Below are 27,640 nucleotides of genomic sequence, written 5' to 3' on the forward strand. Positions count from 1 at the left end.
ACCACGGTGTGCCCTAACCCAAAGGTTTGCCCTAAGACCATGGTGTGCCCTAACCCAACGGTGTGCCCCAACCCAACGGTTTGCCCGAAGACTACGGTGTGCCCTAACCCAAAGGTTTGCCCTAAGACCACAGTGTGCCCTAACCCAACGGTTTCCCCTAAGGCCACGGTGTGCCCTAACCCAACGGTTTGCCCTAAGGCCACGGTGTGACCGAACCCAACGGTGTGCCCTAAGGCCACGGTGTGCCCTAACCCAAAGGTGTGTCCCAACCCAATGGTTTGCCCTAAGACCACGGTGTGCCCTAACCCAACGATTTGCCCTAAGACCACAGTGTGCCCTAACCCAAAAGTTTGCCCTAAGACCACGGTGTGCCCTAACCCAACGATTTGCCCTAACCCAACAGTTTGCCCTAAGACCACGGTGTGCCCTAACCCAACGGTTTGCCCTAAGACCACGGTGTGCCCTCACCCAACGGTTTGCCCTCACCCAACGGTGTGCCCTAAGACCACAGTGTGCCCTAACCCAATGGTGTGCCCTAACCCAACGGTGTGCCCCAAGACCACAGTGTGCCCTAACCCAACAGTTTGCCCTAAGACCACGGTGTGCCCTAACCCAACGGTTTGCCCTAAGGCCACAGTGTGCCCAAACCCAAAGGTTTGCCCTAATGCCATGGTGTACCCTAACCCAACGGTTTGCCCCAACCCAACGGTGTGCCCCAACCCAACAGTGTGCCCTAAGCCAAAGGTGTGCCTCAACCCAACGGTTTGCCCTAAGACCACGGTGTGCCCCAACCCAACGGTTTGCCCTAAGACCACGGTGTGCCCCAACCCAACAGTTTTCACAAGTATCCCAGTGCTGATGCCCTGAACCTCATCAGCGCTTTTCTGCTGTAGGACAACAGTAAACCAATTTTATTGGACAAGCTCAGGTAGTAGTACTTCCCAGTGTCAAAACATTTATCCAACTGGACAACCATGATGTCCACAATACAATGTACCCTAAACACCAGTCATAACTTCCCCTCCTATTACCCACTGACTAGTCAGAGGGAGAACTGGGCAAAACTTAGTTAACATTTCCACACTCATGTCCGTCTCTCCATTGGGATTTCTCTCCATTTCGTATTGACATTTATCACCACAAATCTCACTGGGTTTGTGTTTATTAAGTCATCTAAATCTTAGCCTTTTGAGTTGACAAACACAGCCATGGCTTTGGAAGGCTTGGGAGTCAGGCTGCGTCAACCAGTGTGATTTTCCAGAGCCACGTTCACCGAGTAAAGACTAACATCTTTGAGTGTCTGCAACTCCAGGACTGTAATGTGCATGTCAGAGATGCTTTGTGGTCCAACTGCACAACAGACCCAGAAACAAGAACATAACCATCACAGCAATCCTACACAGAAGTCATGACAGAAGCCATACTTGGTCAGTTTGTATCTGTATTCTGAAGCCATCTATTGTATCATTGATTCACCTCGACAGTGGTTAAGGTAGTCAATGAAAACATCAGTTGATGAATAGCAGAATTGGTGGTTTATGAAAGATTGAAAAGCAGTCCTTGTGCATAGGGTAGACCTACAACCAAGACTGAGTGCAGGTCTGCATGCCAACCATCTGGTATTTGGAATTATTGGGTTGCTTTAAGATGCTTATTGTAACCCAGTAACATGAGTTCAGGCATCTTACGTTTATTCATTTGACAGTTAAGGATTATGGAGGTAATGTTACAAATAACCCAAACGGGGACTAGAGAGCCATAGGGGCAACAATCATTTATTTACAAGTTTGACCTGTGTTCCTCACTTGAGAGGTGGGGGGGGGGGGGGGGCTCAGGTGTGGTGGCTGCATCCATGGCAACGCTTATCAACCAAACTTTGCAAGTCAGTGTATTCCTGAGTTAGATGAGTATAAAAACACAAGTGCTGTCTAACAGCCAGCCTATTGACCATGGAAATTAACTGACGACAAAAAGTTTAATTAAATAACATTTACTTGCGCCAAAACAGACACATATGGCAGTACAGATGACAGACAGCATGTATGAGGAAAAACAAAAGCAATCTTAATTCATCATCGAGCAGCACCTGTTGGTCTATACAGAACATGGGAAAAATCTACCACCAGACAGGTGGCTGCACTTGGTAATGGTCACTAAAAAAAATATGAGCAGCAGTTTCAATCTTAAAACAGACCAGAGGCCAAAGATATGATTGAGAAAACAAGAGTTTAGGACTCAGAGGAAATGATCAAGCTTTAAAGTATGTACACAGCAAAAACAAAGGGATGTGGTCAGAAAGCCCACAGAGGGGAAGAGATGACAGAGGGGGGGGACTGTTAAGGCTCAAGTGTAATTGCAGTTCCCATCAGAAGTCAAGAGGTAATGGTGATCACAATCAAAATGTCAACCAGATTATTCTTCACAGACTAAGAACTCAATCACTGACCAATCATAAGCTTAATTTCCATGCAAAACTTCGAGGCAGACCTAGTAAACACCTGTTAAGAGTCACTGGACACTCCCATCGTATTAACACTTCAGATTGGAAGTCAACTTCTCCTGGACTGGAAAACTGGATGGAAATTCTACCCGTTTCAGTCTGTCAGCCATCAGTGTGAAACTGTCAAGCTTGATTTAATTTAATTTTAGCCTGAGGATCAACAGCCCCCCCTGCTGGTCTACAGGGGAGGGATAGCCACAGGGGAGCCAACCTAGCCATGGCTCATTAATAAATGATAGTACAGTTAATTAACATTTAGGCTCTGGGTGGACAGAGGCCACAGATGTCCCTGCTTACTGTCATAATCTGTAGATATTAAAGTCTGGATAAGGCACAGCCACCACCCCCTCCGAACGAACAAGAGCAAATCAGGTGCCATGGTGGTTGAGATGCAAATACTCAGCCGACAAAGTGCTCACGTCAACACAGAATATACAAAATTCTGCAGAGAACAGAATGGGGGGGAACAAGTGAGAACTGTAGAAATTCAACAAACCTGGAGAATTGTGATCTGCCCGTGTCCTCCAAGTGAAACAACAAACATTCAGTGCAGAGAACAGGCTCCCAAATGAGACAGAGGTGTGGAAGAGTGAAGGGTTGAAAACAGCATATTCCAGACTAATTGTGTAAGGAGACAGTTTTTCCAAAGGACAAAAGACAAAGGCAGTACTGCTACACAGATCTACGTGAATCCATGTAAAGGCCTGAATCCTGTCCAGACAGTCAGTACATAATCCCTGTAGGAGGAAGGCGCGAAAAAAAATTAAAACATCCCAAACAAACTAATGAACTATATACAAAAATATCGGGAGGCAAAACTTTTTAAAATGGAAACCCGTTGACACTATCACAACAGGAAGAAAAAACTAATACAAAATATAAAAATTAAAATAAAAAGTGCTTAGCCAATCAATGAAGGGAATACGCAGAAGAAAAAAAAAGACCTGAAATCAGATGTTACAATTATTTTCTTATAGTACAAGGTAATTCCCAGTGTGTAAACAGATTTCCTGATAGAAAAAAACATTAAAAAAGGATAAAACTTCATTTACAAGCACACTGAAATCATATTTACAAAAAAACATCAAAACTCCCATACACTGGCACGCATTGTTATGTCCTGACTAGCGGCAGGCTGCAACCCCAGCGCGCTCCAGGGGTCGCTGGCAGGAACACTAGTGAGAGAACACTGGACCGCCAAGCCCAAACCTAAAAGCTGATTAGAGGAGCTCCAAGGGGGGGGGAATGGAGCCATCTCCTGGCTGTTAACTGGCATCTCGTACAAGAAGCGTTGATTGGTTTCCATTAGAAGATACGCTTGCGTTTCAGGTAGGAGTCAGCATAGTGGCCCCCAAGGCCCTGGGAGTGTTGTCCCACGTAGCCCCCTTCTGGGCTGGGCTCTGGAGACGGGATCAGACGCTTGTGACCACCAATGGGAGTCTAGAGGGGGCAGAGACAACCACTGTAAATGCCATGGTGAAAAATGGAGACAGAACAGGAAATGGCAGACCAAACGACAACGACAGAGGCACACTGACCTTCATCCCCAGACCAGATGGGTACATGTTCGAGTGGCTCACAGGTGGCATGCCCACAGCCTGAACAGACAAACAGTGTTCAGGGATCAAAACAGCACCACAATGCATTGGTCTCATCTAAAAAAGTCACAATGTACGCTTTGATCTTCAGTAAAGACAGGCGGCTTGGGTCTTTGTGCGCAAAACTAAGAGGAACAACCAGGTACAGTAAAGTCTGATTGATCCCTTCAACTTCTACACAGTCCACTCAAACAGAAAGATGCAATATCAAACAGCCGCATGGGACTTCACAGGATTCTGCTACAAAGACTCTGCAAGACACTCATACGCCATTTAGTTTGTCATCATTCTGCCAGCATGGCTACTGTGGTTATGCAACCATGTGCAGCTTCAAGCATATCAGATAATGTGTTGTCCGCATTCATCTGAGTGGACCAAGGACACAGATTAAGCCAATTTCACTTAACATTTTCAGCCCAACTGTTTCATAACTTAGATTGTCCCCAACATGGGTGCTAGGCTAGCCAACAGATGTCAAGACCTCTCCGCTAAGTCTAAATAACAGAGGGCAGCCTTTATATTTTGAGCAGACACTCAACCCTCATTCGATCTGTTGATGACATTGGGAAGGAAAAGTGTGTGTGACCCTACCTTGTTGAGATGGCTGGAGGGGAGCCTGCCGGGGCCAGGTGCCACCGAGCTGTAGTAGGAAGACGAGGGCGGGCTGGGGGGGTAACTATAGCGGGAGGAGGCCTGCTCACTGTAGCCGGGGTGACCAAACCACTGCAGAGACATTCATCATGTTATTCTATGCTGCATGTACAGTTATACACATATATATATATAAAAAGTAAAAAAAGACCATTAATGGGAGTGGAAATTGAAAAGGCAAGAGATGCCACAGCTTGAAGGCTGGCTGTGAATAGTGGAGATGGTTTAGTGTCTTACCTGCTGTCCGAACCCTGCCAGAGCTCCAGTGTCCAGAGCCTCCTGCTGTTCATACAGGTGGCCCAGAGGATCCTGGGAAGAGTGGAGCCAGACACCATTAAACCTGCTGCTCATGTAACAAGTTAAGGTTGTACCATACTCTTACTCCACAGCTGCAAGCTTTTTGGTGGCACATCTGGCCAGTACGTTGTCAAGCGGGCAGTCCCGTGTTTGCGAGGCGAGGACCCTAGGTTCAAACCATTGTGAGGACACGGTAGCCAGACAGGGAGGAAGTGGTGCTGATAAGCAGGCCCACTGTGTTCCGTCACACGAGAAAAAAGTCCATGCGCTGACTGGGCAGCCAGGGAGGTAGAAACACCCACCGGTGGACACAATGACCTTAACCAAGACAGCAGTGTCCTCAGATATCAAATAAACATCAATGAGCAGGCATTCTATCACAACATCAGATGAGCCAGGCCAGGCAGTAGGGCTGGACATTAAAGGTTAGAGGATAAGGGGGACCTACCTGGTGTATTGGGGGGTAGTCTGGGGTGTAGGACTCCTGGTAGCGCAGCCTGTAGTTACAGTGGCTGTTCTGTGTGCGCTGGTTGGATGAGTTGCCTAGCGCTGGTCTCTTCCTGTAAGGGTGGGGCCTACAGTTGGCGCCTGAGTGAAGGACAGCAGGAATGGAAAAGGAGAAAAACCCTACGGGTCAATACTGGGAAAGAATCAGAGCTAAACTTCACAGGCTGCAGACAGAAGGGGCAGCTCACCTGGGGATGGGAACAGGCTGTGGACATTGAAGGGGTTCTGGGGAAGATTCCCATCATTGGGAGGGTGTCCTAGTATGGACACCTATTGGAGAAGACATTAATAAAAAATTAATCTGGGAACTTGATGTTATGTAATGAGGCACAGTGACTTGAGCATCCCTGCTAGTAGGGACAATATTAGAAAAGTAAACAGAGCATTTTAATCATCATACCCCAGGTGCTGTAAGCCCTTCTGCCCCCATCACACCACCCAGGTGGGAGATGGACATGCCCTGGAGAGTGGGGGAGGGGTTCTGGGAGAAGCTGGTAGGGGACTCTCTGCCCAGGGGGTGACCCATAGAGTGGGGGTTTAAGGGACCCATAGGGTCTGACTGGAGGCCCAGGGATGGAACCATACCACCTGGGGACACGAGACAAACTTATTAATATAACACCATCACTGCAATGTAGAGAACCCCGAGATCACACTGAAAATCAATACAACACCAACACAGTAAATAACCTAGATGTAACAAGTACTGCCCAAATCCACGACATGTGTACAGAACCTGCAATGGAATCACTAACAGAGCAGCAGGGCTAGCATAGCATGCATATGTTCAGCATCAATGTAGAGCATTGCTCTATGTGATAAAAAAGCCAAACTAGAGAAACGGCCACTAGTGAGTTGTATAGGCAATACAAATAGACTTCAGACATGCCAATAAAGAATTGCGATGAATGGAAGGCCAAACCTTGAGGCAGGTCTCCCAGCAGATGGACTCCCTGCTGGAGAGGCATAGCAGCCAGAAGGTTGTCCCCCATCAGTCCTGCCTGTAGGAGACATGAGTTAAACACACGCTTCAGTGACCCACAAGATGCTAAAATAGTCGACATACCAGATATTTACTGCACCAAAATGTCACATTAAAGAATTAAGTCAGAATTCACAGTAAAACACATCAAAAACAAACCAGTTGCATATTAATATTACTAGAAAACCACCTAAAAAAACACAGCAGAAAGAAACGCTTTCCCGAGGGAGAGCATTTACCAGCTTTGGTTTAGGGAGCAGTCCCTTCACGACAAACCTACATCTACCACACACACGCTCAGTGATCACTCACACAGGGAAGTAGTCGATTCTCTTTATTGTGCAGCACCTGAGCCCAGAGAAGATGATTTCCCAAAAAGGCTTGCTGATAGTAGAGGAGAGAATAAAGTAGGAGAAGTGTGGATGAGAGACTAATGAACCAACAAAAGAGGGGAGAGGAGCTGGAGGAGAGAGGTGGTGAGTATGCAGGGCATGGTATGCAGGGTACCTGTTGAACTTGGGCCTGGTTCTGGAGGAGGAGCTGGAGCAGAGCAGCAGAGAGGGCGGGGTTAGCCAGCAGCGGCATGGTGGGAGCAGCACCAAGGAGACCTGCAGAGAGACCATTTGACCGTAAGACCAGACAACCTATTCATTCACCATGCATTTAAAGGTGCAATATGCATCCTTGTTGCTAAAATTCTAATAGTTTGCCTCATTTCAGTTCATGACAAAACAAGCAAGTGTAGAGAATCATTGTGTGATCTTAACTGATGTGAAATATATTTTCAGCTGGTGTACAAAAGAAAGAGACAAAAACAAAATTCTTAAATGAGAAGCATAGAAATTGCGCACATACCACTTCTTAGACTTCCTTACAATGTGAATGACAGAGCTATAACTCACATTTCTATGCGCATTTGGTCAGGTCGCCAAGAAAGATAACTAATGTAGCTTAAAAGCACGTGTCAAACTCATTCCACAGAATTTCTACAGGTTTTGGCTCCTGCTTTGTACTTGATTAATTAAGGTCTAATTTGTAAGGAACTCACCTCACCTGGTTGTCTAGGTCTTACTTGAAAGGGAGAAAAAAACCCAGCAGACATTAGGTCCACCATGGAATGAGTTTGACACACCTGCTTTAAAGCAGTAACACCAGGGTAAGAGACTCATACCATACATGGTCTTCCTTTAGGAAATGGCATGATCTTACTCACCTTGTTTCCTGCCCTGGGTGAGGGGGTTGAGCAGCATCTTGAGGGTGGCAGGGTTACTGAGGCCTGTGAGGATCTGCATGGCTGTGGGCTCAGGGAGGAGACCTTTACCTCGGTTCAGGGCCTGTGGAGGGGGAAGAGGAGAGCCAACTGGTAAAACAGTTGTTTTACCACAGTAACATAAGGGAGTAATAGTTCAACCATATGGTCTGGCAACCAAGAAGTCTTCACCATGGTCTGGGCAGCGATGAGGGCAGCCAGCATGCTCCGTCCCGGGGGTCCAGGGGCACAGAAGGAGACGCGGATGTGGGTCCCACCTAGCGCCCTGCCGTCAGCCTCTCTCTGCACCTGCTCAGCCATCTCTGCCGAGGTGAACTCCAACATGGCAAACCGTCGGAAACTGTCATCCTGGCCTTGAGCCAACTGAATAAAGGAAATTTAAGTTAAATATGCATTCCTTATGCAATCAGTCCAAAACTAATGACTACATTTGCCATTTAAATAGGTTTACACAGAATTCAGTAATATTAAACATCTTGACATTAAAAAAAAAAACACCATCCACACAGATTCTCACCACAGTTAGTAGAAAGGAGTATTTGATACAATGGTAGAGAATAGAGGAAGACCGATTATGTTCTCAACGCCGATACCGATTAATGGAGGACCCCAAAAAAAAGCAGATACCGATTAATCGGCCGATTTTTTTGAAATGTATTTGTAATAATGACAATTACAACAATACTGAACTAACACTTTTTAACTTAATATAATACATCAAAAAAATCTATTTAGCCTCAAATAATGAAACATGTTCAATTTGGTTTAAATAATGCAAAAACAAAGTGTGGAGAAGAAAGCAAAAGTGCAATATGTGCCATGTAAGAAAGCTAAAGTTTAAGTTCCTTGCTCTAGTGGTTAGAGCGTTGGACTAGTAACCGGAAGGTTGCAAGTTCAAATCCCCGAGCTGACAAGGTACAAATCTGTCGTTCTGCCCCTGAACAGGCAGTTAACCCACTGTTCCTAGGCCGTCATTGAAAATAAGAATTTGTTCTTAACTGACTTGCCTAGTTAAATAATAATATATTTTTTTAACCCTTATTTAACTCGGCAAGTCAGTTAAGAACAAATTCTTATTTTCAATGACAGCCTAGGACCAGTGGGTTAACTGCCTGTTGCACGCAGAGTCAGGGTATATGCAACAGTGTGGGTCACCTGAAAGTTGGTGGTTCCTTTTAACACGAGACTTCAATATTCCAAGGTAAGAGGTTTTAGGTTGTAGTTAGTATTTTTAATAGGACTATTTCTCTATACCATTTCTATTTCATATACCTTTGGATGTTCTTATAATCACTTTAGTATTGCCAGTGTAACAGTATAGCTTCCGTCCCTCTCACTTCTACCTGGGCTCGAACCAGGAACACATCGACAACAGCCACCCTCGAAGCAGCGTTACCCATGCAGAGCAAGGGGAACTACTCCAAGTCCCAGAGCGAGTGACGTTTGAAACGCTATTAGCACGCACCCCGCTAACTAGCTAGCCATTTCACATCGGTTACGCCAGCCTAATCTCGGGAGTTGATAGGCTTGAATTCAAAAACAGCAGAGCTGCTGGCAAAACGCACGAAAGTGCTGTTTAAATAAATGCTGATGAGCCCGCTGCTGCATACCATCACGCAGTCAGACTGCTCTCTCAAGTCATTGACTTAATTATAACACACAGAAATAGGAGCCTTAGGTCATTAATGTGGTCGAATTCGGAAACAATCTTGAAAACAAAACATTTATTCTTTCAGTGAAATATGGAACCGTTATGTATTTTATCTAACGGGTGGCACCAGTCTAAATATTCCTGTTACATTGCACAACCTTAAATGTTATGTCATAATTACGTAAAATTCTGGCAAATTAATTCGCAACGAGCCAGGCGACCCACACCGTTGCATATACCCCGACTCTGCGTGCAATAAACGCAAGAGAAGTGACAATTTCACCTGGTTAATATTGCCTGCTAAGCTGGATTTATTTTAGATAAATGCGCAGGTTAAAAAATATATACTGCTGTTTATTGATTTTAAGAAAGGCATTGATGTTTATGGTTAGTTAAACGTTGGAGCAACAGTACTTTTTCACAAATGCGCACTGCAACAACTATATGCAACGCAGGACACGCTAGATAAATTAGTAATATCAACCATGTGTAGTTAACTAGTGATTATGATTGATTAAGTTTAATGCTAGCTAGCAACTTAACCTCTTACTGCATTCGTGTAACAGGCAGGCTACTCATAGAGGGCAATGTAAGGCAGGAGGTTAGGGCGTTGGACTAGTTAACCGTAAGGTTGCAAGTTCAAATCCCCGAGCTGACAAGGTACAAATCTGTCATTCTGCCCCTGAACAAGGCAGGTAACCCACCGTTCCTAGGCTGTCATTGAACATAAGAATGTGTTCTTAACTGACATGCCCAGTTAAAAAGATTCAATAAAGGTGTAAAAAAGTTAAAATCATCCAAAATGACCAATTTCCAATTGTTATGACAACTTGAAATTGGCCCTAATTAATTGGCCATTCCGATTAATCGGTCGACCTCTACCAGAGACAGTAGGTGGGATTAAACTTAATCATGCCCAGCGGCATTCTGTAATATAAAGTAGAAAACAATACTTGGGACTTCATGTTCCCAAATCTTCTCTCCAGTTTGTCACAGCTACTACTAGAGTCTCAACGTTTAAAAGCAATTGCCAATAAATTCTCTCCAGTTTGTCAATCTACAAAAAAGGCAATAAACAATGTAAGACCAAGTGAACTATGAATAAAATAACTTCATATTCCTGAGTTAAGCTGTCCAATAGTTAAATTGCTGCACTCGCACTATTACACAACAGTGTTCTGCCAGACCTCAAACTACCGTGCCCTAATGATATATGAATGACTGTGTGCTTATGGTGCCAAAAGAACACCCCTGTCTCATTCCAGAAAGGCCTGTAAGGCCAGAGGCCTGCTGACTGACACCACCTGGGAGTCAGATGGTCATCTCCATAGAAACCAGCAATGCTCATTGCTATAGAAACAAGTGGCCACAGGAAAAGCAGGTCAAAGGTGAGGGCTCGAAAGCCAGATTCATACAAAAATACTCCCATCTATAGCGACCTCCTTTATGTGAACTGCCCAAGACCCTGCCATCACTATAGATGCCCCATGTTACATAACACAACCATCTGAACCTTGTAGCACAGCTACCTCAAACACACTTGCAGTGTAAACAAAAGCAGTTGCAGTGTTTCCCCTACATGCACTTAGCAGCAGTCCACCACCGTTTTTAAATCATGGCCACCACTGAAATTGTAATTGATGTAATAAAAATATTTCGGGATGGTAAAACAGTCAGTTTCAACCAGATATAAAGTATGTAGACAAGACAATGGAGTTCTGATCTTTAAGAACTAACAATCAAAGTATAAACAGTCCGGGATAATCACATTTAAAAATGTCATTGCACTGGCACTCCATTGATTTGGTTATACGTTTGAGTCACCCAGATAGCATAAGAAAAGGGTATAATCAATGGCAAAATGTATAATTGCAAGAAATTCTTTAAAACTGCTAATTTCCTCTGCACAATGGCAAAATGTGTAGAACTGAGCTAAGAAATTAGCTTTAAAACAAAATGGTGTTTGAGGCCAAGAGGGCCTCTAATACCGTGCCATTAGCCATGTACACGCTAACTGCCACCGCTGCTTCAACAAAAAACCTAGGGGGAAACAGTTGGAACAGCTTTCATGACTAACAAAGTAAAAAGGTGTGCCAAAAGTACAAGCAGGTATGTTCTGCTTGCTACTAGAGTATACTGGAGCCACTCCGATACAAATTGAACCGAGAAAAGCTTCTAGATATATACTATTCATGAGAGCCAGATACACATGTTAAATCCTCTGAAAATATCAGTGCAAAGTTTGTGTGAGAGGTCGTTGGAGTTCCTGTGCGCGTGTTCACATGTGACTGACCTGGCAGAAGATGGGTGCGTGCGTGTCAGCCAGGGCATTGCTGAGGTCCTGGGCGGTCAGCAGGCTGGGGGGCAGACGGTCCACACAGAGACACCTGGAGTGCAGCAGGGGGTAGGTGAGGGAGCCCACCTCAGTCCAGTGGACGTACAGCATCCTGGAGCCCAGCTGCTTCCCCAGCAGCTCAGACTTAGCCCTAGCCGCAGAGTCCTTCTTCATGTACTCCACGAAGCCGTAGCCCTTGGAGTGGCCAGTGGAGGCGCTGTGAACCAGGAAGCAGCGCTCTAGGTTGCCGAAGGGTCTCACCAGCTCCTCAAACTGCTGCTGGGAGAAAGCATGGGGCAGGTTGGCGATGCACAGCAGCGCGTCGGTGGGCTGCAGCTGCACAGAGATCTCCCGCTCCCGCAGCATGTGCTGGTGGAACTCTTTGATGGCACACTGTGCCTGCTCCCCATGGAGCAGTGTGACAAAAGCTGAGGGGAGAAGAGAGAATATGAGCTCAGACTTTGTGAAGAATTATGTGGAAGGTTACATTGCTCAAAATAGGAAGAGAGTTGAGGAATCTGTTTGTCTAGCTCTGTCAGAGAGCCTGCTGCATCCAATTAGTCTTACATTGTAGTCTTTTTACCTACCTGTTCCCTTGTATTTGTCCACAAAGCAGTACTTCAAGTCATAGCTGCGTAACAGCTCATGTACCTCCTGAAAGGGAGAAAGTATGGTGAGCTACAATCAGTGTTTCCCTAAATATTCCACAGAACTCTCCAGCCAATATTTTTAAACACCCTCCTTGGCCTAAGATGCCCTACCAACGGTGTAGTATTGTAGGCATAAATTCTGCTTTAAACTAAGTGTTAGACACTACAATCACTTGAAAACATGACAAACTAATGTGATGTGTGAACATCCCTAATCTAAAGCCATCTGTTGTGTAGCTCCATCTATAAGTCTAGTTTTATTCACTGACCTGCTTTTCCATTCATTTGGGGGGGGGGGGGGGGGGGGGGGGGAAGCATGTTGCTATCAGTTTAAGTGTCCAATTAGGGATAGTGTGCAAGTTGGCAAGTGCTTTCCACAACAATATTTGAGTATAGACCATCTGTAGTACCTAAATGCTCAGAAGTATTGATCAAAACAATTTAGGATGATTGCTTACAGCAGGTGTCTTTGCCAATATGAAACAAAAGCAAAGTCATCCCCAGCTATCGGGCAATGGTGTAAAAAAGTTGCCCATTCACTGTGCTAGGAGAAATGTTGTTCCACAATGCTTTGCCGTTTCCGCAAACGAATCGCAATGCTGTCTAGCATTTTCTGAAAGCGGCTACGTTGCCTCTACACCTTCAACCCTTTGTCACTGCTACTCACGTTCCCATCTCGAACTCCCAATATGCACCCAGGCAAACAATGAAACGCGCACAGGCCACAGTTCCCCACGAGTCAAGCATGTTCCAACTTTTTTTTTACAAAATGTTCCAGGGCCATGAAGTTTGTTTAATGAGGGACATTACCTGAACATAATTTAACGACAGACTTTTGAACCAGTCACATACAATGTATGTCAATCCCTAGCCTGACAATTACTGGTCAAAACAAAACAAACAGTTCTGCTAACGTTAGCAACTAGCATTGCCTTTCCGCACGAGGATTTTAGTTCTGCACTTTCAACTTGTCCATCAACCACGCGTGATGCTGGAATGGTCAATTACAGCCAGGCCGTGAATAACCACCAAACATAACCTACCACGTAGCAATACTTTGAGAGCGCAAATAGAAGTTTATTGGCGACATAATTAGGCACTACGATTAGTTCGCAAATCATTGTTAGTTCCTAGGAAACGCTGCTAGCTAACGTTAAAATAAGATAGCTAACTAGAATAATGACATCACCAAAAGTCAGCGAACTCTGTTGAATTACTGGTAATATAGGTAGATGTCAATTTCATGGCACGGGTTTAGTTATTTATCTTTTACATAACGTTACTAGATTAACGAGCTGCATCCTGGGCTTGATCTGATGAAATTACTGACACGCGTTAGCCTTTTATCGTTACTGAAAACTAAAAAAAAGTTTAGGAAACGTACCTGATTGCTGACATCGGATGGCAGGTTTTTAATTATGATTTTCCGGCGATTGTAAAACTCTCGACGAGTTCTGTCCAAGCGACTCTCAATCACTTCAGGGCTAAGCGTCGTCAACTCTTCATCGACCCTTCGCTGACACTCGTTGTCCGATGATGCACCCCCATCACTGGGCTCGAGTTCGGGATCCCTGGACACCCAATTCTCGTGCTCGACAGCGGGGTCATAGTTTTCGTGAAGTGGACGGCTAGCGAAATTGGGCCCTGCATTTGGATTTTCTTCTCTGCCAGCTGCGCTAACGGACACCGCGGCCGCCATCACCTTTGCCTGAAAGTTTTCTGAAACTGACAACACCGTCAGATTTAAGCAGTTTAAACAATACACACATGGGCGCAACTCGGCTTCTAATTGGATGAGAAGGTGCATTTTTTTTATACCACGTCACGTCATGAGCGGGGCGGGTAGATGGAGCTTGCCTGTCATAAATCAAAACCAGTTACACCCACTACAAATTCAACAAACCCACATGATCCAGTACATTGAATTGAATTACCGGTATGAACATATTGATAAAATCACTATATAATTTCTGATTCAATAGAAGTTGAGGTGTTTGCATTACATTCAGCTGTGTATGCGTCTGCTAAATGACTTAAATGTAAATGTATGTCCCTGATTGACAGGAAATTTTATTTTATTTAGGAAAAGCTCAACTAATAGGGAAATTATTTAGGCATAAAATCAAATTAGCTTTCGCCTCTAGGCACACTGGACCTGAGCATGTTTATCATACCACATCTGAGTAGACAGTTTGCTCAAGTTGGCAAACAGAAGTGGACTTCCCTTTGCTTTGCACTCAACTCTCCTTTTTTAAAATAAATACACAATTGATCATTTACATTCGGTGAAAGTGTTTCAAATGATGAACTAACAATTCACAACCTGGATTTTTTGGGGCTTTGGTCAAATTTATTAAACACCGTCAAGGGATACAAATGCTTCATTTTCAACATTCGCCCACTCAAACATTTAATACATACAAACATAGGGAAAAACATGATATGATACAATAAAATCAGTAAATGTTTTATATTTACACCAATACAGAAATAAAGAGAAACTGTTGGTAATATACATGCCTCAATTGAAGTGTTATATTAATCATGTGAACATTATGAGTGACAAATCATGTGGAACGACAGCTCCTCTCCTCTTCTGGATAGTAAATATTTCATATGAATGGGATCCTCCAACTCGGGCTAAAATGTAGAACCTAATTGGATCAGTCATGGAACATGGACCCGGTTCTCCTCCCGAGACAGCACTATAGCTGCCATTCAGGGAATTTCACACCTAAAAAAATAATATCTGCCACATCAAAATAAAACAAGTGCCATCACTAAGGGCTCATCTATATGAATGAATGGATGAGAATGACTAAAAACCTGAGTTCCTATTTATTAATACAAAGAGCAGTCTACTCCTTCAGAACAGACAGAGGGCACTGTGGTGCAGGGTGTGGTGTAGACTCTAGAGGAGACTTATGTAGCAAAGTGCTGAGGTATACAGGAGTAAGGCCAGCTGGCCTGTGAAAAAGTAAGTTTCTCATTGGCTAATTTGGGCCAGCCGCACATTGGGTTGCCGTTCGTAGGTCTTGCGAATCGCTTCGATGGACTCAATGAGGGATTTGAAAGTTGGCCGTCTCGCGGGGTCAAAGTCCCAACAATGTTGCATCAACATGCGGACCTGTTCAAAACAAAGACAGGTTTGTTTCCCAATGTGCATCTGGCTTACAGAAATAGACTGTGTGAGAGTGTTTAGCTGTATGCTTTACCTCGCTGGGACAGTCTCGGGGGCAGGGCAACCTATTGTGTTTCTCCAGCAGCTTGATCAGCAACATCACCGTCATCTGACCCTTCACTATACCCATCATCTGAAAGAACTTCTATTTAAAAAAAAAACACATACAAAACGCACACGTCACAATTAATACACTCAGCAAACCGCACACAGACTGCATCACAATTATGTAAAGGGTTGGTGGCCTTGGTTAAATGGATCATGCGGATTTAGACGGAGACAGAGGGTGTCGTTTCGTACCACTGGAGGGCTCTGACGATATTCACAGTGGGTCAGGACCTCATAGAGCGTCACGCCAAAGGACCAAATGTCTGAAGAGAAGGAAAACTTGCTCTCCTTCAGACACTCAATTGCATACCTGTAAAATAAAGTCAAAGGTTACCATAAGATACCTTTTAATGCACACATCTGGACTCTAAATAAGCAGCCCAGAAGGGATGTAATTGCTCAATGGCTCAAGGACTCACCAGAACACAGGACTGTCTCCATCCTCACGCACGCGGTAGTAAACATCTCCCTCTGGGATGTATTTGGTAAGGCCAAAGTCCCCGATCTTCACCAGATGCTCATTCTCCACCAGTACATTCCGGGCAGCCAAGTCCCGGTGGATGTATCGCTTCGAGTGCAGGTAATCCATCCCCTTAAAAAGGAAAAAAAAGCCAAAAGAGCAGGAGGAGAGATGAGGGAGACCAAGGTGAAAGAGTAGCAGTTAGAGAAGAAAATAGAGTACTTTAATCTATTGTTGTATAAAACAATACTCCAATATTGGATAGCACATCTTCAACTCGAACCCAAACAGTGTACCTGTTACAGAACTAAACAGAACCCTAGAAGGAATCTAAATTACATATATCTTTATTTTACCAGCCCCCCCCCTCCCCCCCGTGCAGTGCTCTTGTCTCACCTGGCAGATCTGCTGTGCAAAGAGGAGGCTGTGAGCCACGCCCAGGCGGTGTTTGGCTAGGTACTCTCTAAGGCTGCCCAGAGGTAGGAACTCCATGATCAGCTGCACCGTCTGCCCTCCTGTGGAGACAACCAAACAAGCATTTACAGCAGTCACTCATACATACAGACGCTACCCTATACATGTAAATGTGAACAGATGGTGGAAACCCCCCACACATGAACATGTCACCTGTAGGAAGGAGCCAAGCAAGAAATGTAATAAACAAGCATTGTATGAAAATGAGACTGCCAGTCATATACAGCAGGTGGATGACAGACAGGTGAGCTTGACTGGATCACATGCCACTCACCCAGCTCAGAGCAGCAGCCCTTGTACTTGACTATGTTGCTGTGGTAAAGAGACTTGAGGATCTCAATCTCCTTCATCCAGCTTTCACGGAGATGGCTGCCTCCCTCATGCTTCAGGGTCTTCACTGCTACATAGTCCCCTGTCCCGTCGTTGGCTGGGTCATACACATAGAGAATCACCTTCCCAAAGTGACCCTGGAGACAAAGGGAGAGAGCACAAAGCATTCTCTCAGTTAGAGGGAGGCCAGGGAATAATGTTTTACATAACGCCAGTACATCACAAAGCACAACAGAAGATGAAGAGCACAGAGGTGTTTATAAGAGTCATGTTGTCCTGCAGAGAAATTAACTCGCCTCTCCTAAGTCCCGGATCTTTTTCAAGTAGCGTTTGAGGAAAACGTTGGGGTCAGCGTCCGGGAGAGACTCCAGGGGGGATATGTCAGGATCTGATCAGAAACCAGGAGAGCAACATTAAAGCAACACTAATCAATCCTGAAAATGTGGTCAATCTAAATGCTAGAAGAGGAAATGGAGAGAAACAGACTGTGATTCAAATAATAAAAGGAGAGGACATACTCTTGATCTGTAGTTCAGTGAGCTCTCGAAGCACAGTGCGGAAGGACGGCCTCTCCCGGGGTTCGTAGGTCAAACACATGCTAATGAAGCTGGCCAGTTCCTGCGACGAGGGCTCGGTGAGGCGACTCCGCGTCTCGTAGAAATGCTCTTTCTGTTGGCAGGAGAGAGGTCAGGGGACAGTATGAATCACAGGCATGGTAAGAGGATGGCAGATAATGAGTTATGATTAGAGGGAGGAGAATTGAAGGGCAGTGACAATAGGGCTGTAGGTACCTCAGTGAGCGTGCTGCCACTCATGGGCAAATCTCCATTGTTGCAGATCTCCAGCAGTGTGGCTCCAAAGCTCCACTGGTCGGCAGCACTGCCGAATGGGGCACCGCTTGGCACACACTCCGGGGCGATCCATGGGATTCGCTCGACACGCTCTGTAGGGCATTGAGACAGTCTAAGTCAAACCAGGCTATATAATACCACTACATTCAGTAGGTTCATGAATCACATGGTCTCACAACACAAACTAAATAACCTCTAAAGCCTTCCTGCTAAGTGTCAATATGATGGCAAGTGCAAGACAACCAGGAAGTGGGCCTCACAGCAACCAGGAAGTGGTTTGCACAGGGCTTCTTGTGACTCAATCTGATCTAAAAGAATGAAGACCAAGCAAAACCACCAGAGACTGAAATTGAGGGTTGACAAAATAACTCACTGTAGAGAGATTCTATTTATCATGTAGTGGGTGTTGCCCAACATGGAAGTGGTCTGGTAGGAACTAACTGTTTTATTGTTCAAGTAGGAACTAACCTTCTCTGGACAGCACGTTGAGGGCAATGCCTGGATCACTCAGCTTGACGAAGGGAAAGGTGCCCTCCTCCAGACCACGGCGAGCAACCAGAATGTTTTTAGCACAGACATTACCATGTACCAGTTGTTTAGTCTCCTGCAGCAACCAGGTGGTATAGGTAACAACATAAAGTACATTCAGGACACTCAATAGTGGGAGATGAGGGTTGGCAATACATTAACTATGGACACAAGGGTTTAGAGTTTGAAACGGGACTATCACAGAGGACAGGAGATCAACATCCTAAAAGATCATTGTTTCATACAATGAGTGAGGAGTAATCTTAGTTTGTTGTGATGTGAGGGTATCAGGCTGACTTACGAGGTAACTCAGGGCACTGGCCAGCTGTTTGGCTACAGTAAATTTCCACTGAGGGGTGACCAGCGCCCTTTCCCTTCGCAGGAACACATCCAGAGGCCCAAACTCCACAAACTCCTCCACCATGATGTCTGCAGACAGGTCAAAGACAAGGATTATTATCTAGGATCACACCACTTACTGTTAGAGATGACCGACACTTCACTGCATTGAGTCTAATTTAAAGGCTACGGTTTGGCTGAGAGTCAGGGCTTGTGGTTGTACTGTACACCAGTCCTGTTGACTAGTAAGTCAAACAACCAATACAATTAACCTTCTGAGAGGGAAGTGTCAGTGCTGAAGAAGGAAGTTGCACAGCTGAATGAGGAAGTGAGGTTGAGTAGTGCCATGGTGACTTACTCTCAGATCCTTTGACAGACACTCCATGTACAAAGACCAGGTGACTGTGAGATACTTGGCTCATCAGACTGGCTGTTTCAAAGAAGGCCTACGAGAGGACAGGAAAGAGGAAGGATTATCAGGACATTGTAAACAAAGGTTCACATTTAACAGAGTCTACCGTGAAACGGTAGCTTCGAACCAACAAGGTAACCGTTGTGTGATTGAGGCGAACTGGGTTGGAACCTGGGATGGTGTTATAGCACAGAGCTAAAGTCCAGGCATTATCACACTGAGCTAGTCTTCAGGTCACAGGTAAGGTTACTCATCACGCAATCAATTCCTGTAAGAGGATAATGATACATTAATGGTAACTCACTAACGCTATGTCCTTGTGGCTCTGGTCCAAGATCTTAAGAACCACTCGGATCTCTTTGCGATCAGTAAGATTGTTGTTCCACTTGTCCTCCTCATCCTCCTCCTCGACTCCGCCCCACACCAACAGACTGCCAGAGTAGATGTTAGTCCTGGTCCCACGGCCCAGATGCTGCTCCTAAGCACAGGGACAACCAGACATACAGCCATTTTAGAAGTACTGGGTACAAACCGGACAAAGATAGAGAAGAACATCGGTGTTCAGTAGGGAAAAATGTATTGGAATTTAGTGAAACTGGGAGGTACTGTTGCAAAGGTGTGCCCTACTGAATATAACCCAGGTGAAACATACACAAAGAAGGGCGCTGACAGAGAGATATATAGAAGAGAATCAAATCAAATTTATTCATATAGCCCTTCGTACATCAGCTGATATCTCTAAGTGCTGTACAGAAACCCAGCCTAAAACCCCAAATAGCAAGCAATGCAGGTGTAGAAGCACGGTGGCTAGGAAAAACTCCCTACAAAGGCCAAAACCTAGGAAGAAACCTAGAGAGGATCCAGGCTATGAGGGGTGGCCAGTCCTCTTCTGGCTGTGCCGGGTGGAGATTATAACAGAACATGGCCAAGATGTTCAAATGTTCATAAATGACCTGCATGGTCAAATAATAATAATCACAGTAGTTGTCGAGGGTGCAGCAAGAATGCCCTCTCTCTCACCTGGGTGATCTCCTTGTCTTTGATCTGATGGAACCTCAGTTGAGTCAGACAGAGGGCCACAGAGTCAGGCTGAACACACTGGTCCGCACCCTGCCTCATCACCAAGAGGTTGGACAGTTCTGCAGCACACAAACACTCATTTAAATACAGTATAGGAAAACATGGTCACACAACACATCCTTAGAGTATAACATCTCTGTACATATGTTGAGCTGTGGTATGTTAGGGGCAGAACAACACCAATGCACATCTATAAAAAAACACATCACACACAAACTAACCTGCAGGTCGGGGTAGGCAGCATTTCTTCACAGTGAAATTGTCCGTGCCAGACTTGAGCACAAAGGTCTTGAGGCTGTCGGTGAGCTCCTTGACACTGGAGAACTCCCGGTCCCAGCCTTCCAGAGCAAACACTGAACCACTATGCAGGATCCTGAACTGCTTGTGGATTGCAGCTTGTCCATTCTATAGGAAGCCAGCAAAGACACACACATGCATCCAAATATATAACTTCTAATGACATTATATTGCTTTTCATATTTTCAGACTCTACATTTTCCATGTGCCTCGTCCTTCAGGGCTTGGTGCGGAGGCACGTTTACCTGACTCTTGTTTAGAACAGCTAATATGATGCGGTGGTAGTCAAGGACGCTCCAGCGCACAAGAAAGGCTCCATCTTCAACTGCTTCCTTCCTCAGTCTCTGCAGCACAAAGTCATCACTGAAAAAGACAGTCAGAATTGTAGTGGGAGCCAGGGCAGTGTGTGTGTGTGTGTGTGTGTTACTCACTTCATTGGTCCATGGAGACCATTGGTGGCACTGAGCACTACTCTGGGCGGAGCCACCTCGTGACACAGGTAGTGGTGTGCGTCTGCAGTAAGCCGGAAGTACCCGTCCAGCAGGGAGACGAAAGACAGAGCCTCAAGGCTGGAATTCATTTGAACCTCCTGCACACATATAAACATATCATCCTCAGACAACACCACCTACACACATTTCAGTCAGATACTCCGCTTCCGTACAGACATACATCATATAGTAAGATGCAACTTCACACACAAACTTAACTTGAGATCTGCACACTTGACTTAGGTTTTTGCATAAATCATGCACTGTTGTCAATGGGGGATTTGCACAAAACATGGAGCGACGTGTGTGTATCTCAAGATAGGTTTGGGGCCCAACAGAAAGCAGTTGAGAGGCAGGTCCTCGAACCATAGAGAAGTTGTCCTGTTTAATGATGCTGACGTTGGCTCCAGTGATGGTGATGTGAGAGATTTCCGGGAAGTCGCAGAAAGACGTCCACGTGTCAGAGGATTTAGGTTCTTGCTGGAGGGGCGATTGCTTCACAGTTTTCCGATTCCCTAAGTAATCGTTCCCAAAGTAACTGTTGGCCTGGGCCTAGAATGGATAGACACAACTTACAGAGCATCCCACAGAAGGCATACTACGAGAAACACACAAAGGCAACTCACAGTTCTAACTAGCAGTCAAAGAGCTTGATAGACATCCAATGAGACAGACAGAAATACCTTCTGCACTGTGATCTTCCTCCACTGAATCCCCTTGGTACCAGACACCATGACCTCATGCATGACGTGAGGGCCAAAGTTCTCAGGGTCAGAGGCCCCGTGGGTGTGGCTGGTGTTGAGGTAGGAGCCGCTCCCGTCGCCCCCGTCCTTCCTCAGCTCCAGTTGGGCCGCGAGGAAGGTCTCGGTACCGAAGCGGGGAGCTAGGTGCTCCAGAGTAGACAGGTATTTATACATGACCTCCTGGGAGCCCAGGCGTCCGAAGTCCACAGTGTGCTCCTGGAAGGTCCTCACGAAGTCAGCAAACACACGCCGGATACGGATCTTGGTCAAGAAGTTGTCCCTCGCTATATGTTTGGAGAAGGATCTCGGAATGCAGCGCAGGAAACTACAGTATGGCAAGGGGAATATGGAAGTCAATCAAAACATTACGGCTGCGTTTGTAAAGGCACTAGTTTCCCTCTATAATGCACTAGTTTTAATAGTGAATAAGGTGCCATTTTCAACACAGCCTCAGACTATAGTAATGTCTGAAACCTTGTCAAAGCCCTTCCTAAACAATGCACCCATCCCCTCTGACTCATGGCTTACCTGACAGACTTGGCCACTTCCTGTAGCGTGCAGCCTGAGCACAGGGCCTGGTGAGAGAGGTGCAGCACAGCCATCCCCAGACTCTCATTCTTAAAGCGACTCAACTCTTCTTTTCCTTGAGCATCCTCCATCGGCGTGACATCATTCACAAAATCAAACTTTGCCTAAGAGAAACAAAATGTGCGTGTGACACAGGAATATTATGTTAATGCTCACTTCCACAGGAATATATGAATACAAACACATTTTGGATAAAACACACCTCTTTCTGAAACTCACCTGGCAGAAGAGGTATTCCAGGGAGGTCATTTCTAGTAGAGGTGAGCCCCCGTGCTCTGTCCCTGACCGTGGGGCATATCGTGACACTGACGGCTCCTTCTCACTCAAACCATGCCAATTCCGAAAGTAAAACCTGGGAACCGAAAGAAGAAAATTCCCTATATAAATATGCCTGTACATAAAAGCATACAGTGCATAGTCTCTCTCTCACACACACACACACACACACACACACACACAGTTAGGTTACTCGTTGGTTATTACTACACTGTCGGAACTAGAAGCACAAGCATTTCGCTACACTCGCATTAACATCTGCTAAATAAAATAAACATTTGATTTGACATACACTAAAAACAGTTGGCTGGTATGCCCTCGCCCTTCTGAGCGGTCAGCTGTGAATGCCCTCACCTGCTAGCACAATTATGCTGACTGGGATTTGGGTTCTGACCTTCCACAGGATGTCCGCTCAGAACAATGCTGATGCTTCTCTGGGTTCTGATGCTCCACACAATGTCCACGCAGAACAATGCTGATGCTTCTCTGGGTTCTGATGCTCCACAGGATGTCCGCTCAGAACAATGCTGATGCTTCTCTGGGTTCTGACCCTCCACAAGATGTCCAGTCAGGAAAGGAAGGAAAGGCGGCCAAAGTAAGTGTTGGCTTTGGGGATGACCAGTGCAATATACCTGCTGGAGTGCGTGCTACGGGTGGGTGTTGATATGGTGACCAGTGAGCTGAGATAAGGCGGGGCTTTACCTAGCAAAGACTTATAGATGACCTTGCGCCAGTGGGTTTGGCGATGGATATGTAGTGAGGGCCAGCCAACGAGAGCATACAGCATACATATACATATAAAGCATACATGTTCGCAGTGGTGGGTAGTATATGGGGCTTTGGTGATAAAACGGATGGCACTGTGATAGACTACATCCATCACAGAATGCTGATGCTTCTCTGGGTTCTGACCCTCTACAGGATGTCCGGTCAGAACAATGACGATGATTCTCTTTTCAGGGTTTTAATTTCCTTTTCCTCTCTCTTCACACACTTCTGGTCATACAACATGAATCTTGACTTGGAGTGAATCTTGGTGGAATAGTACTCGTGTTACTCCGAATGATTTGTGATTATTTTGATGCACGCACCACATTCAGGTATTCTTGTTGCTGTCCACAATAAAAAATTTTTTACCGTGTGCGTCTTCTTTCTTCGGACAAAGATAACACTCTGACCTGAGTGGGTGCAGTGTCCAGTTGCGCCTTTCCAAGAGCTCTGATTGGTTGGGAACGGCAGGGCTAACTAAGGTAGGCTGAACAGCCAAACTAACGGGACTCAAGGGAAAATGAAGGGAGTGTGAGGGAAATCTAGGTAGAAAGGAGGGGACGGGATGGCCTTTTTTAAACACAAACACACACTAACCTCATGCGATAATGGAGTGTCAGGCTTGTCTGCTCTTCTGGGTTGAAGAAATGGTTGGGACTGTACCAGCAGTGGGATTCAGGGTCATACAGGGAAAACAGGACATGGCACAGTGGAGTGATACCTAGGGGGACAGATATATAGGTTAAGTTGGATACAACCTTTCAATGACATACAGTGCATTCAGGAAGTACACAGACCCCTTCACTTTTTTCCACATTTTGTTACGGTACAACCTTATTCTAAAGTGGATTCAATTTTAAAAAATGTCATCAATCTACACACAAAACCCCACAATGACAAAGTGAAAATAGTTTTTTAAACATTTTTTGCAAATGTAAAAATAAAAAATAAAAAAAATACCTTATTTACATAAGAATTCAGACCATTTGCTATGAGACTCGAAATTGAGCTCAGGTGCATCCTGTTTCCATTGATCATCTTTGATGAAACTTGATTAGAGTCCACCTGTGGTAAATTCAATTGATTGGACATGATTTGGAAATGCACACACCTGCCTATACAAGGTCCCACAGTGGACAGTGCACGCCAGAGCAAAAAACCAAGCCATGAGGTCAAAGGAATTGTACATAGAGCTCTGAGACAGGATTGTGTCGAGGCACAGATCTGGGGAAGGGTACCAAAACATTTCTGCAGCTTTGAAGGTCCCCAAGAACACAGTGGCCTCCATCATTCTTAAATGGAAGAAGTTTGGAAACAGGACTCTTCCTAGAGCTGGCTGCCCAGCCAAACTGAGCAATCGGGGGAGTAGGGCATTGGTCAGGGAGGTGACCAAGAACCCGATGGTCACTCTGACAGAGCTCTAGAGTTCCTCTGTGGAGATGGGAGAAACTTCCAGAAGGACAACTCTCTCTGCAGCAATCCATCAATCAGGCCTTTGTGGTAGAGTGGCCAGATGGAAGCCACTCCTCAGTAGAAGGCACATGAAATCCTGCTTGGAATTTGCCAAAAGACACCTAAAGACTCTCAGACAATGAGAAACCAGATCCTCTGGTCTGATGAAACCAAGATTGAACTCTTTGGCCTGAATGCCAAGCATCACGTTTGGAGGAAACCTGGCACCCTCCCTACGATGAAGCATGGTGGTGGCAGCATTATGCTGTAGGGATATTCTTCAGCAGTAGGGACTGGGAGACTAGTCAGGATCAAGGGAAAGATGAACGGAGCAAAGTACATTGTTGATGAAAACCTGCTCCAGAGCACTTAGGACCTCAGACTGGGGCAAAGATTCACCATCCAACAGGACAACGACTAAGCACACAGCCAAGACAACGCAAGAGTAACTTCGGAACAAGTCTCTGAATGTCCCGATTGAACATCTTGAAAATGACTTGAAAATAGCTGTTGAGCGACGCTCCCCATCCAACCTGACAGAGCTTGAGAGGATCTACAGAGAAGAATGTGAGAAACTCCCCTGATACTGGTGTGCCAAGCTTGTAGCATCATACCCAAGAAGACCGAGGCTGTAATTGCTGCCAAAGGTGCTTCAACACCGTACTGAGTAAAGGGTCTGAATACTTATGTCAATGTGATATTTCAGTTGTTTTTTTATACATTTACAAGCATTTCTAAAAACCTGTTTTTGCTTAATCATTATGGGGTAATGTGTGTAGATTTATGAAGAAAATAAACGATTTAATCCATTTTAGAATAAGGCTGTAACGTAACAAAATGTGGAAATAGGGAAGGGGTCTGAATACTTTCCGAATGCACTGTAAAACCCAGATGCCTGGAGTCATCAACTCAAACACACCCTTGCGTGCCAGGTCCTCAAACAATAGAACACCACACAGCTAACCTGAATGCCCTAAATTATTGCTCAATACTCAAACAAAATATTGTTTCTGTTTCATTAAAACAATAAATGGCACTTGTTCTTACCCACAGTCTGTGCTGCAGAGATTGAAAGCTCCTCGGCTGTCACTTTACCCTCTGTGTGGGTCAGATAGCGCTCCCCTCCCTTGGTCCAAAACAGATAGACATGGACGCCTGGTCCCTGAGGAGGCTCACACTGGCCTGTGGATGACCCTGTCCTGGTACTCTTGGAGCGGCCACTTCGAGACATTATGGACCAGGCTGAGTCAGTACACCTGTCACAGGGAGGAAGTAAGAGAAAAGTATTTCCCTGTAATCAATTACATAGTAACAAATCCAGATAACAAATAAGGACATGCGTTTTATACTTTATACGTGGGTTTTTGTTAATATCAACGACAAAAATATATTCAAATACAATGTAAGCCTTATTGTAGCAAGTAATCACATCTGGATCAAATAGATTTGTTACCATGTAATTGTTCAGCATTATTACCATGTTCTGAGAACTCGCGATATGATCCAATATTTTCTAGTAAGGCCTTCCGGGTATTGCACATGAATATCAGTAAAGACGAACATTTAACGATAACATGACACGAAAATCCGGATTTAATTTATCCAATGTTCCTACATTTTCAAATATATATTCTCACCGATACATTAATCACTTCGTCATCGACCTGATTGCTCACGGAGATGGTGGAATATAGCCTACTGTAAACAATTATAAACCAGAGGCACAAAGCCCACTTCCTATAATACTGATATAGTATGCTTTATCCGCCAATGCTGGAATAAACCCGGGTATTTGTAAATTGTATTGCACATTTGTCAAACGACAGGTTTCTTACCATTTAGTTGCGTCCCTAAAACGTGTAGTTAGAAAATCCAATGCAGGTTGAACCGAAGTCCACTCTTATGATTTCCTAAAGCGTGTTTCCCCTACTCCTACGCATTCCCGTGAAGCGCACAGAAGAAGTCAGCTACAAGACGAAAACACCGAAAGACACTTTTGGCCACTCCCCTTGAACCAGCTGTACTACAGTAGGCTTGTGGGATAGCTCAAATCAAATCGTATTTGCGTCGAATACAACAGTTGTAGACCTTATTGTGAGATGCTTACTTACAAGCCCTTAACCAAATTAATAGGAAAAATAGTCAAGACGTTGACAAAGTTATAAATAATTTTTTAATTGAAATAATAATTGTGTCCTTCAAACGGCTTTCATCAAAGAATACTCCATTTGCAGCAATTACCGCCTTGCAGAAATTAGGCATTCTAGCTGTCAATTTGTTGAGGTAATCTGAAGAGATTTCACCCCATGCTTCCTGAAGCATCTCCCACAAATTGAATTGGCTTGATGGGCACTTCCTACAGTACCATACGGCCAAGCTGCACCCACAACAGCTCAATAGGGTTGAGATCCGGTGACTGCTGGCCACTCCTTATAGACAAAATACCAGCTGACTGCTTCTTCCCTAAATAGTTATTGCATGGTTTGGAGCTGTGCTTTGGGTCATTGTCCTGTTGTATGAGGAAATTGGCTCCAATTAAGCGCCATCCACGGGGTGGCACCCCCAGACCATCACATTGCCACCACCATGCTTAACAGATGGCGTCAAGCTCTTCTCCAGAATCTTTTCATTTTTCTCTGCATCTCACAAATGTTCTTCTTTGTGATCCGAACACCTCAAACTTAGATGTCTGTCCATCACCTTTTTCCAATCTTCCTCTGTCCAGTGTCTGTGTTCTTTTACCCATCTTAATCTTGTTTTTTGCGGGGCTAGTTTTTGGCTAAAAGATATGGCTTTTTCGTTGCAACTCTGCCTAGAAGGC

The 27,640-nt window shown here is 45.0% G+C and overlaps 2 protein-coding genes across 3 annotated transcripts; both read right to left on the bottom strand.

The window, feature by feature from the left end:
• Positions 1-1,974: 1,974 nt before the first annotated feature.
• On the bottom strand, positions 1,975-14,174 carry LOC135554147 (ribonucleoprotein PTB-binding 1-like). Of its 2 annotated transcripts, XM_064986243.1 has the most exons (15): positions 13,826-14,174; positions 12,379-12,445; positions 11,750-12,219; positions 7,977-8,168; positions 7,749-7,869; positions 7,043-7,143; positions 6,848-6,919; positions 6,476-6,554; positions 5,954-6,141; positions 5,742-5,823; positions 5,495-5,634; positions 4,987-5,058; positions 4,690-4,821; positions 4,039-4,098; positions 1,975-3,940 (listed from the first exon to the last, which is right to left on the bottom strand). In XM_064986243.1, exons 1-15 carry the CDS (start codon positions 14,138-14,140, stop codon positions 3,806-3,808), a joined length of 2,226 nt encoding a protein of 741 aa, XP_064842315.1. In that variant the 5' UTR covers positions 14,141-14,174; the 3' UTR covers positions 1,975-3,805. The 2 variants fall into 2 exon arrangements, with proteins under 2 accessions (XP_064842315.1, XP_064842314.1); XM_064986242.1 differs by lacking the exon at positions 6,848-6,919.
• Positions 14,175-14,894: 720 nt separating this feature from the next.
• Positions 14,895-26,792, bottom strand: LOC135554148 (non-receptor tyrosine-protein kinase TYK2-like). The gene is made up of 24 exons (XM_064986244.1): positions 26,655-26,792; positions 25,867-26,075; positions 23,965-24,088; positions 22,543-22,675; positions 22,264-22,427; positions 21,676-22,060; positions 21,359-21,544; positions 20,933-21,090; positions 20,747-20,864; positions 20,426-20,609; positions 20,145-20,263; positions 19,429-19,602; positions 19,071-19,158; positions 18,675-18,802; positions 18,314-18,449; positions 17,786-17,937; positions 17,513-17,663; positions 17,291-17,382; positions 16,939-17,131; positions 16,587-16,705; positions 16,150-16,322; positions 15,923-16,040; positions 15,657-15,767; positions 14,895-15,568 (listed from the first exon to the last, which is right to left on the bottom strand). Exons 2-24 carry the CDS (start codon positions 26,048-26,050, stop codon positions 15,428-15,430), a joined length of 3,531 nt encoding a protein of 1,176 aa, XP_064842316.1. The 5' UTR covers positions 26,051-26,075; positions 26,655-26,792; the 3' UTR covers positions 14,895-15,427.
• Positions 26,793-27,640: the final 848 nt, after the last annotated feature.

This window comes from Oncorhynchus masou, chromosome 14 (genome assembly GCF_036934945.1).
Source record: "Oncorhynchus masou masou isolate Uvic2021 chromosome 14, UVic_Omas_1.1, whole genome shotgun sequence".
In the NCBI taxonomy this organism is placed as follows: domain Eukaryota; kingdom Metazoa; phylum Chordata; class Actinopteri; order Salmoniformes; family Salmonidae; genus Oncorhynchus; species Oncorhynchus masou.